At 39.6% G+C, this 17,604-nt stretch overlaps 2 protein-coding genes across 3 annotated transcripts in view; one reads left to right on the forward strand and one right to left on the reverse strand.

The window, feature by feature from the left end:
- IGFN1 (immunoglobulin like and fibronectin type III domain containing 1) overlaps positions 1-9,571 on the reverse strand; it is a 94,913-nt gene extending 85,342 nt beyond the window's left edge. Inside the window, exon 1 of the mRNA XM_063452660.1 lies at positions 9,223-9,571. Coding sequence (XP_063308730.1) covers positions 9,223-9,520 — 298 coding nt within the window. The 5' untranslated portion in view covers positions 9,521-9,571. The remainder of the gene's footprint in view (positions 1-9,222) is intronic.
- Positions 1-17,604, forward strand: part of LOC134609172 (acidic mammalian chitinase-like) — a 136,066-nt gene that overhangs the window by 57,521 nt on the left and 60,941 nt on the right. Inside the window, exon 1 of one of the 2 annotated variants that reach the window (XM_063452696.1) lies at positions 9,514-9,592. The exons of the other annotated variant lie outside the window; for it this stretch is intronic. The gene's annotated coding sequence lies outside the window, so the exon portion shown is untranslated. Of the gene's footprint in view, positions 1-9,513; positions 9,593-17,604 lie in introns of those variants that run through there. 2 annotated transcript variants of the gene reach the window in all.

The following is a 17,604-nucleotide window of genomic DNA, read 5'->3' on the forward strand; positions in this document are numbered from 1 at the left end:
AGGGGGCCAGGCCGGGAGAGCTTAACTCCCAGCCACCCCAGCCAGCCCACTGGACCCCAGGGAAGCCACCCTCCAGGAAAAGGTAAGAAACTGGAGGGTGGTTATCAAATTTTGCATGAGTGTGTGTGTGTGTGTGTGTGTCAGTGTCAGTATATATGTATGTGTGTATGTGTTAGTGTGCCAGTATGTCTGTCAGTGTATCTGTATGTCTGTGTGTGTGAATCTGTCAGTGTCTGTGTGGTTCAGTATGTGTGCATGTCTGTCAGTATATGTGTGTATGTCTGTCAGTGTGTCAGTATGTCTGTGTGTGTGTGTGAGAGAGAGAGAGTCTGTCAGTGTCTCAGTATGTCTGTGTGTGTGAGTCTGTCAGTGTGTCAGTAGGTCTGTGTGTGTGTGTGTGTGTGTGTGAGTCTGTCAGTGTGTCAGTATGTCTGTCTGTCTGTCTGTGTGTATGTGTGCCAGAATGTCAGTGTCTGTGTGGTTCTGTATGTCTGTGTTTGTCAATATGTTTGTCAGTGTATGTGTGTTTCAGTATGTCCATCTGTCTGTGTGTATATGGGCCGGTATGTCTGTCAGTGTATCTGTATGTCTGTGTGTGTGAGTCCGTCAGTGTCTGTGTGGTTCAGTATGTCTTTGTGTATGTGTGTTTCAGTATGGCTGCCTGTGTCAGTACGTCTGTCAGAATGTGTCTCTGTATCTGTATGTTGTCCATTTGTGTTTGTGTGTGTATCTGTATGTGTCAGTGTTTGTATCTGTATATCTGCATGTGTGTCAGGTTGTGTATCTGTGTGTCTGTATGGGTGTCAGTGTTTGTGTCGGTGTATCTATATGAAGTCAGTGTGTGTACCTTTGTATCTGCATGCATGCCAGTGTTTGTATCTGTGTGTGTCTATGTGTGTGTCAGTGTATCTATATGTAGTCTGTGTGTATCTGTATGTTCTTGTGTGTATCTATATGCGTTCAGTGTGTATCTGCGTGTGTGTGTCAGGTAGTGTATTTGTGCGTATCTATATGTAGTCAGGGGGGCCCAAGTAAATGCTTGCCCAGGGTCCAATCCAAATTAAAGACGGCCCTGCTTTTCAGTATATGCTAGATTCTTCTTCCTCCTGGAAAAGTTCCAGTTTTGTTTCAGGTGTGCTTCAGACAGCAACAGTTTTGCATATGAGGTATGGGGTGCAGGGAGGTATGACTAAGGTTGCATAAACAAAATGATGTAATTCCTAAATGGCAGAGAATTGAGCAGTGAGACTGCAGGAGCATGACCTATACACCAAAACTGCGTAATTACACAAAAGTTATTTTGGTACTTAGAGTGTCCTTTTAAAACTACTACTTCTACTGTACACATTGAATTTGTATGGCCGTAATGCAGCTAAGGCAAGGAATTAGACATGCAGCTTATGACATTCTCATGCATTCACCTGCTGGTAAGACCCACGTCCTACACTTTCTTCCATAGTCTGGTGGTTGAGAACATGAGAAAACTGTGTGACACGTGGATCCTAAGTATACTGTATACACAAATTAAAGTAAATATAAAAGTGTCCCCTAAATACTCAGTATCAAAATACATGAGCTTGATTCAGAGAACAGGAGATGTATGTTTTCTTCATATGATGAAAAAAATGCAAAGCGTGTCCCGGGTCCAGTAGTACCCAACACACTATATAGGTTGTCTTTAAGAATTGTTACATACAGTCTAAAATACGAAACAATGACCCAAACATTTTAACATTTTAACTTACAAAGAAAGACACCTAATTTTAGGGGTGTGAGTGTGGGTGTAGCAAGGGCTGCTCTGAGAATTTTTAGGTGACTTACTAAGAATAATTTATGCAACTAAAATGTAACTTAGAACAAGAACAATGTACAACAAACAAGAACAATATATTTACATAGATTCATAAAAGTAAATAGATACATAAATTCTAAACACATTTATTTCCAGTTTAAGGCACATTACTGTAAGTATTATTGCTGTGAAGTTTTGCTATAAATTCTGACACATCAACAATACTGAGCTCCTAGGTACATTAGTATATAAAAGAGGGACAGAGGGAACTGGGCCCAAAATAGTAACTCTGCTTCCTTAAGAGGGGCAGCTGGTAGGTGTGTTAACCAGCCACACTTTTTAAAATAAAAATAAATAAAAAATATTTCCCTCTCTACTCCTGCCTGTGCTCTATTATAATTGAAAGGTGCTTCTTTAACATTCCCTAATAATTTAATAAATTCAATTATTGTCTGAAGCTGACAATCCTAAGAAACTTTTAAGACCAGTTTTAAAAATGCAGTCATATACCAAACATTGGAACTTTGACTGATTATGTTAACACAGTAAAATGTCGCAATATCTTGATTTATAGCCTTTTTTGATCATTTGAAAAGGTAAATTTAAAAAAAGTAATCTAAGCTTTATTTTTATATTTGATTTATCATTGTGTACCATGTTGCAGTTTGCGCCTGTAGTTAGGACATGGAGAAATTTGGACTGAACCAAATAAGATACCATTAATTAGCATTTTTTTTACTGCTTTGTAATAATTCTGTTCCTGATATACTGCCCTGTTCCTTACCCACTGACCTAGATTCCCCCATGCTGCATTTATGTTAATCCCATTATCTTGTTTGTTGCCACACTCCAGAGTACACACTGTTCCTATGGTGCTTAATATTGATTTGTGTTCCTTGGCAACAGCAGCAATCTTTAGCCTTACTTCTAGACCACATAAATCATCACTCAGGATGGTCTCCAAAACTCACTCAAGTGACCAGTGATTGCCAAGTCTTTGTCAAATTGTCCAGGGGTAGATTGTACGCCCATTCCTCCCAATATTTTTTTGCTATTCAAAACTCTGCTTCTTGTATGTTAAATTATTGAGTAAGTATAATAATTTGAAATCCCATAACTAGAGGAAGAATGGACTATTGGAAGATCTGCAATTGGTGTTACTTCTCTCTCAATGTTACAACTTGAGAAATAATCAGGAGACTTGAAGCTAACAAAGAAAAAGTGCTAAAATCTGAACCAGGACTTTTGAGGACTCCGCTTGGGGTTTCAGCCCAGGTTAATTAGCCCCGTCCGTAGCAACGCCCCCTGGTGGTTGTGCATGACTTTGCAAGACTTTTCTGATTGAATGATGCTAAAAATATTTTATGGTGGGCCTAATTGCAGTGCGGGGAAAGCAATATTCAATGAAGTCAGCAGAGGAGAGTAGCAGTTATATTTATTTAAACACATACGTGTCTGACTATTTTAATATACAATTTTGAATTTACAAAGAAAACTTTAAATTGAATTCAAATGTAAAATATGTGTCTGAAGTAGATAAACATTATCTGGATCTTGTTTCTATGTAGTAGTTTTGTCTCACAGATAAGCATGGGTGTGATTAAGAAGGACACTTGGCTGCTAAATGTTTTAAATTCCCAAAGCCTCCTGTAAAAATGGAACATGACATTTATTGCTCCCATGAACAAGTGCAAAATATGCATTGCCAGCAACAGTAGCATTGCAGGCAATTCAAATTGAACTTCAAATCTGAGACCAAAGGAGCTGAAAGGAAAATGTAACTGACTGGGAGAACCTTTCAAAAAGTCTATTATGGCCTAATTAATATATATATATATATATATATATATATATATACACACACATATATATATATATATATACAGCAAATATTTAGAGCGCAAAGTTTAAAAAAATAACTTCCACTTGTCATAAAGAAGATATTTAAGCATGAAGTATAAACTTTAAAATGTAGTGTAGCGCTTCAAAAAAAAAAATCTGTAAAAAAAATACAATTATGAACACAAAATGTTCACCATGGCGAACCCTAAACAAACAAAAAAAGTTGTTTGCATATAAGAGCCAGTTTCAATATCAATGTCACCTATAAAGTGCCAATGCAAACATTATAAATAAAAACAAACAATACGGTGTATATAAAGTGCAGAACATGGCAAACATTACACAAAAAGTTGTTTACAAATAAGTGCACATCATGGTAAACTTTACACAAAAAGCTGTTGGCATATAAGAGCCAGTTTCGGTATCAATGTATAAAGTGCCAATGCAAAAATGTGCATAAAATAGTGCTATGTTTTATAATACTATAAATGCAAAACATCGCAAACTTAACAAATAAAGTTGTTTAAATATTAGTGCTAATTTCAGTATCAATGTCACCTATAAAGTGCCAATGCAAACATTATAAATAAAAACAAACAATACGGTGTATATAAAGTGCAGAACATGGCAAACATTACACAAAAAGTTGTTTACAAATAAGTGCACATCATAGTAAACTTTACACAAAAAGCTGTTGGCATATAAGAGCCAGTTTCGGGATCAATGTATAAAGTGCCAATGCAAAAATGTGCATAAAATAGTGCTATGTTTTATAATACTATAAATGCAAAACATCGCAAACTTAACAAATAAAGTTGTTTAAATATTAGTGCTAATTTCAGTATCAATGTCACCTATAAAGTGCCAATGCAAACATTATAAATAAAAACAAACAATACGGTGTATATAAAGTGCAGAACATGGCAAACATTACACAAAAAGTTGTTTACAAATAAGTGCACATCATAGTAAACTTTACACAAAAAGCTGTTGGCATATAAGAGCCAGTTTCGGGATCAATGTATAAAGTGCCAATGCAAAAATGTGCATAAAATAGTGCTATGTTTTATAATACTATAAATGCAAAACATCGCAAACTTAACAAATAAAGTTGTTTAAATATTAGTGCTAATTTCAGTATCAATGTCACCTATAAAGTGCCAATGCAAACATTATAAATAAAAACAAACAATACGGTGTATATAAAGTGCAGAACATGGCAAACATTACACAAAAAGTTGTTTACAAATAAGTGCACATCATAGTAAACTTTACACAAAAAGCTGTTGGCATATAAGAGCCAGTTTCGGGATCAATGTATAAAGTGCCAATGCATAAAATAGTGCTATGTTTTATAATACTATAAATGCAAAACATCGCAAAATTAACAAATAAAGTTGTTTACATATTAGTGCTAATTTCAGTATCAATGTCACCTATAAAGTGCCAGTTGCAAAAAAATATACATAGAATAGTGCTATGTTGTTATATAATACGTAGAGTTAAAATATATATAAAATTGTGCTATGTTGTTATATAATACTTACAGTAAATTATACATAGAATTGTGCTATGTTATATAATACTATAAGTATTATAGCACTATTTTATGTATATTTTTTGCATCGGTACTTTATAGCTGACATTGATACTGAAATTGGCTCTTATATGCAAACAACTTTTTGTGTAACGTTTACTATGATGTCTAGTAAAAAAAACACATTTTCAAATTACGGAAATAAGCTAACACAGTATAAAGGGATATAGGTGAATAAGCCTTCAATGAAAAGTCCATAGAAGTCAGTCCTTGTCTATAGGGTAAAATGTTAATTCATAAACAACCCAATCATATTTATTCTTGATGCCTTCTATTCAAGTTGGAAATGTGGTTCCTAAATATCGGAGATGACAAAGTTAGTCATCACTGCCCTAGATCAGTTAGTACTGTCAAATTTAATAGATTTTACAGATTTTACAGAAACCTTCTCTAAATGTCTCTTTTTTATGTAAAATGTAGATGAAGCATCTTTCAATTACCAAAGCATACTGGCAGTAGTTCTGCCTATTAACAGCTAAGACCTACAGTCAATAGGCAGCATAAAGCGATAAGCTCACAACAGGAAAAGCATGTTCCTGGCCGTCATATTGGGCTACCACTGCCAATAATATGCAATAAAGATATGAAATATTAGAACCAGAAATAAGCCTTCCTTTGGTGGTCTCCTGGGAGATCTAGTTTTCTGTTTTTAGAATTTACTTAAAGAACACTTTAAGCACCATAACCACTACAGCCTGCTGTAGTGGGTATAATGTCAGACATGCCCTAACATTATCCAGGGTAAGAAATCAGACCATTCTGAGAATAGTTTGACAACTCACCTGGGGCCTGCCAGGCGCTACTGCTGCGCTACCTCCTCTTCTTCTGACGGAAGCTCCTGCAAGGAGCTTTCATTAGCTCCCCTGCGCTAAACCTTGCACTTCAGTCCACCTCATTGGCTGAGAGCATCAGCTGAGTGATCTCAATCAATGATCTGTGCTCTGCACAGACAGGCTAAGTTCAGTTGATGCAGTGGTTATGGTGCTTGGAGAGTTCCTTTAATACTTCTTATATAGAATTCTTAATCAAATGGCTTTACAAAATGTATCCGTTAATCATAAGCGGTTAAATTCTGTTTTATTTACTGTGATTATAGTGTTTTTTTCCTGATTGTGTAATGTTTTGTCTCATTTTACATAACTCCTAATAAATACGTTTTTTATTCAGCACTTTTTGTGCATTTTTTTCTTGCTTAGATACATATTATACTTCTTGTTTTCTATTGAAATTCATATAGTGTGACAGAGTATTTCAAAGCACTGTTTTTTGGGGTTTTTTTTTTTTATAATCTCATTCTCTTGTACATGCTTTCATCGAGAATACTTTACTTTGACTTTATTTCCATTATGGGTTTCTTTTTCATTCATTGCTTATGTAAGTGGGATAAACTGTCCATCAACTTTAGAGGCTCACTTAAAGTGTCTGTCATTAATGCCTAAGAATTATAAATAGTCTATAACAATTACATAAATAGCATTGCAAGAGGCATTGCCACATATGGCAAGCCACTTGAGTACAAACTCTAGAGGGAGTGTATTTTACAAGTGGACGATGAGACAGATATCCCCTCTCTGATGCTATCATAAATTTCTGCATTAAAACTATTTTATAGATTTAAAATATTATGAAATAAAATATATGTTGAACGTGAATAGTAACATGTGATCTATCTATCTATCTATCATTTATATTTATATTTTCAATACTCTTTTATAGAAGTAACCGTCACTGTGGATTTTAAGACAGTGAACAATATCTACATACTCATGTATACTACCATCTGTAGAAATATTTGGATGGCATGAGCAGGCATTATTTCATTCATGGGATCATAGGTTGAGAGTGCTTGCGTATAGTGGGGAGTGCAAAATCATTGTAGTCCTATATGTGAGCCCAACCATTGTTTTGTAAAAATAATAAATGCAATTAAGTGGTGCCAAATCCTTATATTTTTCAGCACTCACAGTCTTAGCATTCAAAGAGTAATTCCTCAATATATAAATATTTATATATACGCGCGCACACACGCACACACGCACACACACACACACACAGTCCCCTTTATAGGAGCACAACACATACCACATTACACATTTAAATATATGTAGACCACTATGAGCAATTTAGTTCTTTAACCAGTGACACATACAAGAATATTGCCATTCAATGAAAAGTTCCTATGTACTTTGATGTCTGAGGAGCACAGCATTGATCCGATGTGCGCTCTCTTCCATGCTGGTTTACAAGGGAAACCTGTCAAGCCAGCGTGGATGTCATGTCAAAAATACATGGTCAGGGCTCCCTTATAATCAGGATGACCAGATCCACCATGGTTGCCCTGCAGTGTGTATAATAATATTCTGCAGGAGTCTTCATTGCCTAATTGCTTAATCCCATATTCCACCTTCTGAATTCTACATATTATAGGCTTACCCTTTTCACGTGCTGCCAATCAATATGTATATATGATGATATGTGTGCCAGAAAACATGCTGGATCTGGTCACCCTGCTTATACCACAATCAAAAATGGCCAAAAATAAAAGCGAGGTTTGATTCATGCAAACGTAAAATATTTCAAGGTTTCCATAAGAAGCTGTATATGTCATTTTAATAAAGCAAGTGATCAGAAGAAAATTTATATTGCAACTGTCTGGCTTCAAATATATTTATAGCAAGCTTTACATCCTTGCTGATATTCTAATAAAATCTCTGAATTGTAATATAAGAAGCAGGACCAGGTGCTGCCTCCTAACACATGCACTGTGGTATCCTATTTTGTACCCTTTAAAACTGCAAAACTGCCTTTTATCTATACCACTTCCATTTTATAGTTGCAAAATAAAATCATACTTCAAAATTCAAATTTAGAAATAAAAAGGAATTATGCTATTTGTAAGAACAGTGCAATTATTATCTGTTTTAATTCAATCCTAAATAAGTAAATCAAACATTATTATTTTAATAGCGTTTTATAGTTTGGCAAAGCTTGCCAACGTTTCACTCTTTATAAGTGTTAGTGGGATTTATATACTAAACAGTGAATTGCAGTGAACAGAAAACAGTAAGATTTAGTTTCAATTAGCCACGCTATGACTATAGCTGGGTTGAAAATTATTATAAATCAATTATTTGAGCCTAGATTTTGCAATTTGGATTTCATTGTACTAAAATTCACTGTTTAGTAAATAAACCCACCGTGTTAATCACTAAAGTGTCAACTAAATTCAAAGTGAATTTTCCACATCATAGGCCAAAATAGTTCAATTGGAAAAATTCTCCAAGCCAGCTATGGGTTTTAGATTATTTTAGCCTAAAATATGATATCTACTTTAAATGTTTCAATGTGCAATTTCCAACAATCCCCAACCATTGTTCTTCATTGGACTTTAGTCAAACATTTAATAACAATATACTGTATATTAATACAAGCTTCGATATTTCAGAAAAGTCTGTTTGTAAAAAAAAATTATTATGAGATCCAAACCTTTGTTTCAAGAGAAATTCATTTACTCATGTAAAAAGATTTGTGTTTAAAAGATTTTTTAAACACAACTTATTTCCTATCGCTTCTTCATTCTCATAATGAGGAATTGTAACGTAAAATTATCAATGTAGAAAAGGAAAAATTCTGAGTGAATTGATTAGATTTTGGCATACAAAATTAAGTCCCGCACTCAAACTCCCACTACTCCTTGGCAGCAGAAATGACTATAAAACACCTGTAGGTGAGCTTACACTTTAATGGCCATTGGAGTGATACCAACAAAAACTCTAGTAATTTAAATAAGCATAGGGATTTGCAATAGTGCGTAAGTAACTTTTTTTCTATGTTTTTATTGATTCGATTTTAGACCAAACAGCAGAAATATTCCATTGATGTCTACGGTGACTGTTCCAGATTTGCCATTTCATTTGAGCTTTCATTAAATAATTATGGCCTATGCATCTCCAAATTGTAGAAATAAAAAAAAAATAGAGAAAATAAATACCTTCTTTTGGGGCTTCTGGTTCAGGAGGTGCAACGGGTGCTGCTTCCACAGGCTTTTCTACTTCTGCCAGTGGGGCAGGAGTTTCTGCAGCTGGGGCAGGAGCCTCAGGGGCCTCAGGGGCTGGGGCAGGGACCTCAGCAGCAGGGACTTCTGGGGCAGGAGCTGGGGCCTCTGGGGCAGGAGCTGGGGCTTCTTGGACAGGTTCAGGTACCACTGGTGCCGGTTCTGGCTTGCTAGGTTCAGGCTTGGCTGCAGCAGCATTTGCTGGGGACTTTTTAATGGGAGCTTTGGCGGGCATGTTTGACTGTCTGTTCTTGACAACTGCTGCTGTGAGTTTCTTCTGTCTCTGATTTATATAGCTGCTTGCCAGGTACTATACTACACCATCTGTTTTTTTTCTTCTTTTTTTTTTTTTTTTTTTTTTTTTCAAACTTGCTTCTGTTTATTTAAAGCATCACTGCACTCAGCTTCTTGGAACAGAAATAACTCTGCCCTAAACACCACAAAGTTTTGTAGTCATTTATCATTTTTAAGTAGATAAAATAACTACTATGTTTATTTTTATATCAAAAATGTAAATTTGACATTGGCTGATTTAAATATAAATTGATATTTAATATTGAAACATTAAAAATCACTTTATAATGCTTAGTTAATTTTCTGTTGTGATATTTATGTTTATTATCACTTTGCAATGTAGTGTAATTGCTGTTTTTAAGAAATTAGCAAGCCGATTTTTGTTTCAGATAGTTGCAATATAAACTCTCAGTCCTATACGCAAACCTCTTCTCTGTCAAAATCATTGCATTAACTTCATAGGACACTCCATACCTTTTAAGCACTTTAGATTGCTGAAAAGCGTTATGTGTGAAGAGTATTTCTTCATTATTTCATTTAGCAAAAAATTGCAGATTTCAATAGAAATTCAATTTTTTTTTTTTTTTTTAGAAATTAACCTGGTTTCACCCCATTGGCTTTCAAGCAGACAATAGGTCCTGTTACTTCCTGGTTTGGTTTTAGCTTAGTGGAGCTAAACTCAAGTGGCGCCTTCCTTGCAAACACTGTTTATTGAGCTGCATTGGGAAGTCTGTGATTGGACAGTTACAGAAGAAAGTCTGGGCGGGGTTAGAAGGCGATGACTGGCAAAAGCAGAACTGCAACTTTTGCAAGCTGTTTTAGATATAAATCAATGAAAAAAGCATAATTGAAAGCATGCAAGTATTAATTTGAGGTATATCGACAAAATAGCGATTTTTGTTTATTTTGTATTTAGGCAGTGCAGTTTTTGTGTATATATCATACCTCTGAAGTTTCACTGCTCAAGTCATCGTTAATTAGGAGTTAAATCACTGTTTATGCAGCTCTAGCCACACCTCCCCTGGCTGTGACTGACAAAAGGGTTTCATGTTCAATCAGATGTAACTTTCTTTAAAAGTTTTTATCTCCTGATCTGTAAAATGAACTTTAATTACCTACAGGAGGCTCCTGCAGGGTCTAACAAGCTATTAACAGAGCAAGAGATAAGAAATTCTAACTTAAACATAATTTAAGTTGCAAAACAACAAAGTTTAAGAGTAAACTTTAGATGTCTCTTTATACGAAGTGTTTAGGAAGGCTGTGTAAGTCACATGCAGGAAGGTCTGACTAGGGCTGTATAAACAAAGCGATTTAACTCCTCAATGGAAGATAATTAAGCAGTGAGACTGCAGGGGCATGATCTATACACCAAAACTGCTTCATTAAACTAAAGTTGTTTTGGTCACTATAGTGTCCCTTTAACGTTTGCTTTTCATTGCAAAAGTTTCAAATATGAAATTTGCCCAAAACAATAACTTCCCTTCCCTTCCCTTTTGCTCAGCCATTGGCATCTACTTTAAAAAAAAAACTAGCTATGTGTTCTAAGACTCAATACTTGTCCTCTACGTCTCTGCAGAGGAACTGTATATGCAGCCCTTTCCTTTACCCTAATAGTGCAACATTTTAGATTAAAGGTCATGACTGAGGAAAACAGAGCCAGGAGATGCTCAATCTCTTGACCATAGAATCTCACCCAGAAGGCATTACCTCCCTAAGGAGTTAACCCCTTAAAATCCATACATTTGGGGAGGAGGGGATTGAGGAGGGGGATTATCGGTAGCAAGAAATTATTTTATATTTACCTATCAAAATGTTTATTGAAGAGTTTATTTCTTCAATGTTCTGTCTTTGACCTTGAAAATGGCCAAACAATTGATATCTCAATGTAAAAAAAAATGCTACTAAAAATCCTCCTGGCTGAAGGCCTTCATAGAGTCCTCAGTCGCCTTGAATATTTGGTCAGGACATTGTTCTCTGATAGTAAAATCATTTTTCATGCAAGACATACCCAGTTTTGCATGATGCCATCTCACAGACCCAAGTGAACATTTTTTTTTACCTGCAAACGGTGATGAGGTTTCTCTCATTGCAATTATAATTCACATACTTAAAGAACCACTATAGGCACCCAGACCACTTCAGCTCAATGAAGTGGTCTGGGTGCCAGGTCCCTCTAGTTTTAACCCTGCAGTTGAAACTGCTATGTTTCACTGAGGGTTAATCCAGCCCTAGTTGCTGTCTCACTGACAGCCGCTAGAGGCACTTCCACGATTCTCACTGAGACGCTGGACGTCCATAGGAAAGCATTGAGTAATGCTTTCATATGGGCTGCTTGAATGCGTGCGCGGCTCTTGCCGCGCATGTGCATTCGGATCTGACGTCGGCAGGGGGTGGAGAGTTCCCCAGCACAGAGGGAGCCCGGTGCTGGAGAAAGGTAAGTGGCTGAAGGGGTTTTAACCCCTTCAGCCCAGCGGGAGTGAGGCCCTGAGGGTGGGGGGGACCTAATGACCCTATAGTGCCAGGAAAACAAGTTTGTTTTCCTGGCACTATAGTGCTCCTTTAACCCTATTATTTTCAGCATAACTGCTTTTAGCACCAGCAAAATTCTTTATGCTTCTAGTAAATCAACATGATATTTGTACGCATTGTCATGGCATTTAAAGTAAATTGAATACCCAGAAATGCAATAATCAATTATGTTTCAAATATTTTAATTTCTGCTTCGATTATAATATTGCAGACACTGTCTAAAATTGTAAGGTACTTGTTACTGTATATATAGTAACACAATATAAAAAGTATGTTTACGTTATGTAAAGCATTTAATACAGGTTATATATGTATCATTGTAAAACATATTGGCTACATGACCTACTACGTTTCAAACAAGGATATGGTAAATAATCTGCTGTTGGAATGTATTTGGTTCACAGTAAAAAATAAATAAAAATACAATAGTCCTTACCAGGAGATTCATAAAAAGTGTATTTAATCAGTTCCCCTGAGTCCAAGTGATTTCTTTGGGCATATACAGCTAAGTGAGTTTGGCAATCAGAAGGGAGTCAGACAAGTAGCCTCACTGAAATGTCCATTTCCAAGAATGTCCATCTGTTTGGGAACTCAACAGAAAAGGTTTACAATGGTCATGTATAAATCCATTTGTTCTAAATCCAAGGTTTATGGTGATTAAACATATAAGCACCGGTGGGAAGATGACCTGAGTGAAGTCCTGGAAGGTGGGATCTTTGAGGACATACAATGAAACTTTAACAGAAATATCAATTTGTATTGGTCTGTAATGATGAGGTGGTTTACTATTATGGTTACTTAGTTACATAAGCGGAAAATGGACTTGTGTTCATCAAGGTCAGGCTTTCTCACATCAGTTAATACACAGAAACACACAATGCATCACTACTCACACACAGACACACCAAAACATACAATGCATCCTACACTTACACAGAAACACACAATGCATCAATTTTATAGCATGACAGGAGGCTTCATATTTGCTTAAGTCTCTCTTTACTAGAACTCCACAGCAGCACATTAACATAGAGATAAAAACACCAGAGACAAAAAAAATCAGGAATCTATAAAAGGCTTCTCCCAACTAACTATTTCCTCTTTCTTTGCTGCTCCGCAGACAGTACAGGTCAGAGTACCACTGCCTCCTGTTTTATATGTGTGGTTGTGGATATTTTACTGTATTTATATGTTTATTACTGTATTGATTTATTTGTTTAGAGGGTATTTTTGCTTCTACCTACTTAGTGCTGTAAGGATTGATTTATTTAGCTATACTGTATTTTCTGCATCTACCTTCTTAGTGCTCTAGTGACTGATTAATTTAGCTATCTGTATTTTCTTCACCTACCTGCTAAGTGCTTAGTGATTGCTTGATTGATTTATTTACTCTGTTTTTCTGCATCTACCTTCTTATGGCTGCAGGGATTTATTTGTTTAGAATGTCAGCCCCCCTGCCATTATGATTTATTTATTTAGATTGTATTTTTCTGTCCCTACTTTTTTGCTTCTCTTATGACTTTTCTGCATTTTCCTGTTTTGGGCCCCATGTCTGGGGATCGTTTTTTTCTTGGGTTTGGGGGGGGAGTTCCCTTTTTTCCCTCCCTCCCTCTACCTTTTCTGGGTGGCTTTGCCCCCTTCACTTTTCGTCCGTTTTGCGGCCGCCGGAAAGCGGTCTTCCGACCGCTTTCCGTTGCCGACCGCCGGGACCCCGGAGTAAGACTCTGGCGGTCCCACGTGTTGGATCCCGCCCACCGGCTCCATCCGCCGAGCGAGATCCTCTGCTTCCACACCCCACCCGACCCACGCTTCCGTTCGCGGTATAACTGCTCCCACGGTGTGGGTGGGGGGGTTACCTTCCCATGCAGTGCGGCGGCCCCGAGTACCCACTTCTCCGCGACCTCATTAGCCAGTTACCAGACTTACCGCATTAGTTCCGTCGATGGCAGGCACATGTGCTGTAGCTTTGACTGGGACTCAGCTATGACTTGGACGCATTGCACCCTCAGGCTGTCATGGCTTTGTGCCCCATGTGGCTGGCAGGTTAGGCTACTGTGGACTTTAGTGGATGATATAGATCACAGGCATGCTATATAGAGCTGTGCATAACCCATCAAGGGTTACAGACACAACTGGCAGTGTTACCACTTATACTCATCCCCCCCCCTTTTTTGTTTGTTCAGATGATTGCTTGCAGCGCTCTGTTTTATCATTTTGACCAATGGAGCACCTCTTGTGAAGTAACTCAGTTGGTGAGTTCCCTGACTACAGGTGTACTCAATATGCAAGTCCACTATTTACGGAGTGTCAGGCACTATTTAACTGAAGTGCGTTATCTACAGTTGCACAGTAGAAGGCTATGTACAGTTACACAGTAGACTGCTATGTACAGTTACACAGTAGACTGCTATGTACAGTTACACAGAAGAATGCTATGTACAGTTACACAGAAGAATGCAATGTACAGTTACATAGAAGAATGCTATTTACAAACTTACCCGCGGCAGTAATGGAACAACCCCTGTCCCTGGAAGAACTAACCGCGGCGCTTAAGCTAACCAAATCAAACAAGGCTCCGGGCCCAGACGGACTCCCAGCGAGCTACCTCCGAACACACAGAGACCTCTTGCTGCCACACCTATTGACAGGCCTGAATTCGCTGCTGGATGGCGGACAACTCCCGGTAGACACACTCCGGGCCGTCGTAACAGTCCTGTCAAAAGAGGGGAAAGATCCAGCCTGCTGCGCGAGTTACCGCCCCATCTCCCTCTTAAACGCCGACCTAAAGTTGTTCGCGAAGACCATGGCTCTCCGCCTCGACAGGGTGCTGCCCTCCCTGGTCCATCCAGACCAGGTGGGCTTTATCCCTGGCAGAGAATCCCGGGATAACACCATACGGGCCCTCAACATCATCCACTCGGCTCGAAGGCATGGTAGGGGAATGGTCTCCACCAGGGCCGGACTGGGGATACAAAGCAGCCCTGGAAAAAAATCAATGCCAGCCCCATAAGTAACTACGCCATGTATTGTCACATGTAATACGTATGGCTATGTGTTGCCACCCGAGATGATTGAGTAATTATATATATATATATATATATATATACAAATATACACTATATATATATATATATATATATATATATATATTTTATTTTTTTATGTGTTTATATTACTCAATCATCTGGGGTGGCAAGACATGCATACATATACATATCATTGGCGGATCCAGGGGGGGGCAATGGGGCAATTGCCCCCCCCGAGAAAATATTGCTGCCCGAGGCTCTCCCCTGCCGGCCCATGCAGGGCTGGTGCTATCCAAGCATCAGCCCTGCTGATTGCCATCACGGACCGGAGGGGAGATCAGTGATCTTCCTCCCCGGCCCACAGGCACATTGCTGGGCGGCCGGCAAGGGAGGGCGAGGTAGAGAGAACCCGGGGGAGCTCTTCTCTGCAGCTCCGCCGGGTTCTCCTCTCGCGAGCATGGAGCGTTACCATGGCAACGCTCCGTTCTCGCGAGAGTGAACTCTAACCTGAGCTGCAGGTTAGAGTTCACTCTCTCCACTAGAACCACCAGGGACTGGAAGAGAGCAATGTCTCCCCCTCCCTCAGCAAAGGTAAGAAGGGAGGGGGAACATTAGCTATAATTTGTTAGTTATTATTTAATAATAAAAAAAATAATATCTTTAATCTGCCCCCCTATCACCTCACACACTGCACCACACACAGCCCCCCTCACATACACAGCCCCACCATACATACACAGCCCCCCCTTACATACACAGTCCCCCCTTACATACACAGCCCCCCCTTACATACACAGTCCCCCCTTACATACACAGCCCCCCCTCACATACACACTCCCCCCCTTACATACACAGCCCCCCTCACATACACAGCCCCCCCTTACATACACAGCCCCCCCTTACACACACAGCCCCCCTTACATACACAGCCCCCCTTACATACACAGCCCCCCTTACACACACAGACCCCCCTTACACACACAGCCCCCCTTACACACACAGCCCCCCTTACACACACAGCCCCCCTTACACACACAGCCCCCCCTTACACACACAGCCCCCCCTTACATACACCGTCCCCCCTTACATACACCGTCCCCCCTTACATACACCGTCCCCCCTTACATACACCGCCCCCCCTTACATACAAAGCCCCCCTTACATACACAGCCCCCCCCTTACATACACAGCCCTCCTTACACACACAGCCCCCCTTACACACACAGCCCCCCTTACACACACAGCCCCCCCTTACACACACAGCCCTCCCCTTACACACACTGCCCCAATACACACACTGCCCCCTTATACACACTGCCCCAATACAAACACAGCCCCCCATACATACACACACACACACACACACACACAGCACCACTCACACACAAACACACTGCTCCCAATATACAAATTGCTACCCCATACATACACTGCACCCCTCTCACACACGCACTACCCCTCCATACACATACTGCGACCCTCACATACACTGCACCACTCACACACACACACACACTACAGCCACTATCCCAGCAGACCCTGGGTAAGTTATCAAACGTTTTTTGTTTTTTTTAAACGGTTTGACTACTTACTCTGGGAGGGCACCACAGCAAATCCTGGCACCAAAACCACTACAGAGAGCTGTAGTGGTTATTGTGCCTGGATTGTTTCTTCAAATGATCTGCCAGTGCCCCTCCCGAGATTAGCTTCTGGATCCGCCACTGATACATATATGCCTTACATATTATTAATGTGTGTGTATATGTATATATATATATATATATATATGTATATATATATATATATATATATATATATATATATATATATATATATATATATAATATGGTGGGGATGGGGGCCTGTGAGGTGGGTAGGTGTCCTGTAAGCTGGGTGGGGGGACTGTGAGGTGGGTAGGGGAACTGTGAAGGGGTAGGGGGGCTGTATAGTGGGTAGGGGGGCTGTGAGGTGAGAGGGGGGCTGTGAGGCGGGTAGGGGGGCTGTGAGGTGGGTAGGAGGCTGTGATGTGGGTAGGGGGCAGTATAGTGGGTAGGGGGGCTGTATAGTGAGTAGGGGGCTGTATAGTGGGTAGGGGGGCTGTGAGGTGTTTAGGGGGCTGTGAGGTGTTTAGGGGGCTGAATAGTGGGTAGGGGGGCTGTGAGGTGGGTAGGGGGGCAATATAGTGGGTAGGGGGGCTGTTAGGTAGGTAGGGGGCTGTGATGTGGGTAGGGGGGCTGTATAGTGGGTAGGGAGGCTGTGAGGTGGGTAGGGGGGGCAGTATATTGGGTAGGGTGGCTGTGAGGTGGGTAGGGGGGCTGTATAGTGGGTAGGGGGGCTGTGGTATGGGTAGGGGGCTCTATAGTGGGTAGGGGGGCTGTGTAGTGGGTAGGGGGCTGTAAGGTGGGTAGGGGGTAGTATAGTGGGTAGGGGGTCTGTTAGGTGGGTAGGGGGGCTGTGAGGTAGGTAGGGG

This window comes from Pelobates fuscus, chromosome 1 (genome assembly GCF_036172605.1).
Source record: "Pelobates fuscus isolate aPelFus1 chromosome 1, aPelFus1.pri, whole genome shotgun sequence".
NCBI lineage: Eukaryota > Metazoa > Chordata > Amphibia > Anura > Pelobatidae > Pelobates > Pelobates fuscus.